General features: G+C 37.6%; 1 protein-coding gene across 1 annotated transcript; it reads right to left on the bottom strand.

The window, feature by feature from the left end:
* Positions 1-3,723: 3,723 nt before the first annotated feature.
* On the bottom strand, positions 3,724-4,500 carry LOC127095957 (uncharacterized). The gene has a single exon (XM_051034594.1). It carries the CDS (start codon positions 4,498-4,500, stop codon positions 3,724-3,726), a length of 777 nt encoding a protein of 258 aa, XP_050890551.1.
* Between the last annotated feature and the right edge of the window lie 506 nt (positions 4,501-5,006).

Raw genomic sequence — 5,006 nt, 5'->3', positions numbered from 1 at the left:
AATAACTGCTGGACAGGTCAAGGAGTGGCCAAGCAAGAAGCATTTCTCTGCTGGAAAGTTAATTGTGAAATACGCTATCTTGCATAAGATAGGGTCAACAAACTGGGTACCAACAAATCGCATCTCTATAATCTCAAATGCTCTTGGAAGGCTCATATTTTCTATTGGAACCAAGCTTAATTTTGATTATGGTAGATTCATGTTTGAACAAATTATCAAACATGCTTTTACAAATGCAGTGAAGTTGCCTATAGCTTTTCCCTCAATAATTTGTGGGATAATCCTAAGCCAGCAACCTGGAATTCTAAGCACAAGTGATATCCCTAGTAGAAGAAAACCTCCATTGTCAGTTCATTACAAATTATTTGAAGGAAGTCATGTCAATGACATTGTCATGACATCTGCTGTGAAGAAGCCATCCTCTCAAGGTGGTCTGATTACTAAACTGAAAGAGACCTGTAAGGAATTGGAGACTGGGATAAGGGTGGCTAAATCTAGGAAAGATGCTCTGGAGGTTTTGATTAATAGCTTGGAGTAAGGTGATAGAGAAGATGTTGGTCAAGCCAAGGAAACAGAAGCCCACACCTCTAGTGAGAGGTCTGAATCTCAAGATGAATCAAGTGGCAGTTCTGGGTCTGAAGCTGATGAAGATGCTAGCTCCTCTGACTGAGTGTTGGTGAAGATTGTTCCCCTGTTATGATTATATGTTGTTCTGGATGCCTTGATGTTTGATGTTTTTTTGGCAGTCTTGTTTTGATGCCTTGATGTAATTTCTTGGGTTCTTTGTGATTTCTCTGGATTCTTTTTATCTCAGCTTATATAGCTGTGTATATTTGTGGTTCTGTAACACCTGACAATATGTTTTAACATTCTATGTGACATTCTCTGTTGGACTAATAGACATTTATTTTGTCTCATTGGTCTCTTTGGTCTATTTTGACTAAAAAGGGGGAGAAGTAGCTAAAGGAGAGCTGCAGTTAATATGTGCTATGAAGTAGGTAGGCTATAAACAGATGACAAATGATGTTGAAAAGGATGTTTTGTGGAGTACATGTGATGTTGAAGGAGGTGTCATATGGGGTGATGGATGTTACAGGTGTTGTTAAAGGAGATGTCTGTGTTGAACAAACTTAGGGGGAGAAGAAGCACATATGTGTTTACTAGTTGCTATGATAGCTAGTAAATGTGTGGTTTATTAATTCTGCTGCTAAACTGCTGATATGTGTGTTTATTGTACTCTTGTGAACAAATGGACTGATGTATGTTTTAGCCAAAATTTGCCAAAGGGGGAGTTTGTTGGTTCTATGTGTTGACAACAGTTTTTGTAAAACCTATAGTGTTCACAAGTTATCACAAGTTTTGTCTTAACATAAGATAACATGTACCTGCAGGATGTTTAAAATGTGAATATGCAGGATTTTTACTGAGATGTCAGACCCGATGTCATGACATTTGTATACAGAACATTCAGTTTGAATGCTATGTATTGTGTTATTGCGTTTTTTATGCTAATCTATGTATGATTAAAGAGATGATTAAACGCGCATTCAATCAGTAATTACAACCAGATTGACTTATTTTCCAAAGAGATATAATCAGATGTCATGAGAAGATATGAGTGGAAACTAGTTTTAGGGTTTTATGATGTCCAAGCCCAGTCAAATGCTTCTATATAAAAGACATGGAAAACCTGGTTTTATACACAAGAAATAACAAACGAAATATTGAGAGAGAATAAGGGTTTTTAGTCTTGTGTGGTCGTGTGAATTGTAAGCCATTCATTCATCCATAGATGATTGAATTGGATTGATTTTTGAGTTGTAATTTGTCCACTCTAAGCTTTGAAGCATGAGTGTGTGTTTACTTGATTGAAACTTTTAAGCAAGATCAAGTATGTGTCTTTGAAGAGTGTCTTCTTTTCATTGTAATTCTTGTTTTATATCACTGATGTGATTGAGGGGGAGTGAGTAGGATCTCATATCTAAGAGTTCTTAGATAGAAGTCACACGGGTAGAGATTAGGTGAAAAGACTGTAACTTGAAGTTGTTTACTGAGAGTCTTTGAACTGATTCTATTTAGTGGATTTCCTTCCTAGCTTGGTAGCCCCCAGATGTAGGTGAGTTTGCACCGAACTGGGTTAACAATTGCTTGTGTCTCTTGCATTACTGTTCTTTATCTTTTATCCTGTTTGTATTGTTCAGATATTAGTGTTGTGACATTACCTTCGACATCTCATATCTGATACCAGAATTCCAATATTCCTTGAAACTCTCTTTGTCTTTCTGAGACATGGCCCAAAGTTGATCTCTGTTTGGAGCCATATCTATATTATATTTTTATTGACGAACAAAAAGGTTCACCAAGGTCATTGAAAGTACGGATCTTTGCGATGTCCAAGCTCATGTACCACTTAAGAGCGCCACCAGTTAAACTGTTTTGAAAATAGTGGATCAGAAGCTGATGGTTGTCAGTCTGAGTGGACATCTTCCTAGCATACATCACCAAATGACTTTGAGGACATGAATTTCTTTTGTATTTCTCGAAGTCTGGTACTTTGAATTTGGGCAGAATTTGAACATTAGGAACCCAACAGAGTTCGGAAGCGGTCTTGCCAAAAAGATCCTTACCTCGAAGACCGTTGATCTCACTTTTCATTTCTAAGAACTGATCTTGAAATCCCTCTAACCTTTCATCTACTCCCACAACTTCGCTTAGAGCATCGTGATAAATGTTTTCTTCATTATAAGGAGTCGTATGCACCACAGGAGGAGGTACAGACATCACAACAGTCACTATTAGAGCTTCAGTGTTTTGAGGGCGATATCCAGTTGGCATATAATCGTGAGGCATGCCCCAAGGGAAACCGGGTGGCATGTGATATTGTTGATCATTGACGGACGCCACTGGAATGGGAGTCGAGACGTTCTCAGAGATTGTTCTTCGTTGCAATGGATCTTGAGAATTGTTCGATGACTGATTCTGAGCAGCCACCAAAGTATCCATCATAGAATTAATCCTTTCTAAATTGTCTTTCAAGGTGATTACTTCCTCAGTGAGCTCTTGATTTTCTTGTTCAAGTTGACTCATCCTTCTCTGGCGACTGGCTCGATTATTGTACTAGTGATTTAGTTTGACTATTGGAGGGAGAAGACACGTGTAAGTTTCTTGAAATGCAGTAACTTATGCTTGAATGATGCATGATATGCGGATGCAAAAGATGAGTTTTAGTTTTTAAGAAACTCAATTATTTATTGCAAATATTATAGAGACAAAATTTGGTATAAGCTGAACAAAAACCTCTTTTTATTAAATAATTAAAGGATTACAAAGGATGAAATACAATTTCAACGATCCTAAACAATACAAGAGGAAAATAGCTAAGTCTATAATTTCCTAAGGAATCTTATCTGTAGAAGGTCCTGCTGCTGGCTGATGCTTCCTCTTCTGCCTCTTTAGCTAAGCGTTCTCGATCATAAGCTTGTCGATGATTACCTTCCAAGCACCTGAGGTGGTAGGTATGCTGGAGTGCTCATGAAATGTCTGGACTTTAGAGAGAAGTAAACCTTCTTATTCCTCCTGTTTCTTCACAGCTTGCTATCCCAGAATCTTGATCAAATCATCCTTCTCCTTTAGTTGCTGCTCCATCTTCATCTTCTTATCATTCAAGACATGGTACTTTCCTTCCCAAGTGTCTCTTTCCAATTTCAACCTAGCCAAAATTTATTAAAACTCTTCCTTATTCTTAATAGGAATGGTGGATGATGATGTTATAGCATAAGGGAATGAGGGCTTCTCAGGAGCATAGGGCATCTTAAGTTCATTGGCTCTAGCATAAACCCATTGGGTGTAGGGCTCAAAAGTAACACAATCATTTCTTCCTAATCGGCCTTTTCCTTTCTTGTGAATATTGCGCCAAGCATGTATGATTCTATCCTTCAAACCGGAACTCTCTTCTTCATTGAGGTAAGAGAAACCTGACAACAAAAGGTTATCAGGTTTATCTACCATATGATATCCTAACTGGTGCCTGGCAATGAGGGGGTTGTAGTTAAATCCCATATGTACACCAAGGAGAGGTACATTAGGAAATTCACCACAACTATCAATAATTACTCCAACATCATAGAAGGGGTCATACAAATGTATATTCTCTTGATCAATGGACATGAACCTCTGAGACCGTCTGAGCTTATGTGGATTCTCCCTAAAGAGCCTGGATCTGGGTAAGTGAGAAATAAACCACTTATATAGGAGTGGTGCACAACAAAGAATGGTTCCACCACCTTTCTTAGTCCTGTGATGGATAAAATGATAGGTATCTCCAAGTAATATGGGTATTGGGTTACCATTTAAGAACATTCGCACAACATTAACATCCATAAAGTTATCAATGTTTGGGAAGAGCACAATTCCATAAGTGAGTAGAGCAAAAATGGCTTCAAATGCGTCTCTACTATCTGTAAAGGCTTCGAAGGTTTTTTGGAAATCGTCATTCCACATGATAGCTTGATATTTTCCGAATAATTTAAATATTGGCTTGCAGGTGTGTCGCAGTGAAGACTCGCAGACCAAACTATTGATTAGACTTGACTCATGAATCAAAATATCACCACCGAAATTTAATTTATCCAAGGGAAGGGGAAAAGATTAAAAAATAACCCAATATGTATATGCAAAGCTAGAAGATTAAACTTAAGCTAAGAAAAAAATGGGAGAGATTCTAAGGCACGGGGGTGTGTTATGAAAAGAGAAGGTATTATCACCCTAATCATTTGTAGTACTCTATAGGAACCTTTTAAAAATATGTGTTTGACTTAAAATTGTTTGCTATTTGATTGGGGAGATGAGAAAAAGAACATCTTTTTATTGTTTGATGATTTGGAAAGACATTGAGTCTTATACCTACGTACCCGTGAAGGATCAAAACCTTGTAGTTCAGGTTCAAAAGTAAGAAGGGATTTGTTGGAGTTGATTTTATGAGAAAGAGGCCAATTTTCATCTTAACG

This window comes from Lathyrus oleraceus, chromosome 6 (assembly GCF_024323335.1).
Source record: "Lathyrus oleraceus cultivar Zhongwan6 chromosome 6, CAAS_Psat_ZW6_1.0, whole genome shotgun sequence".
In the NCBI taxonomy this organism is placed as follows: domain Eukaryota; kingdom Viridiplantae; phylum Streptophyta; class Magnoliopsida; order Fabales; family Fabaceae; genus Lathyrus; species Lathyrus oleraceus.
Note: the sequence above shows the minus strand (reverse complement) of the source record. Positions and strands in the feature narration are given on the sequence as shown.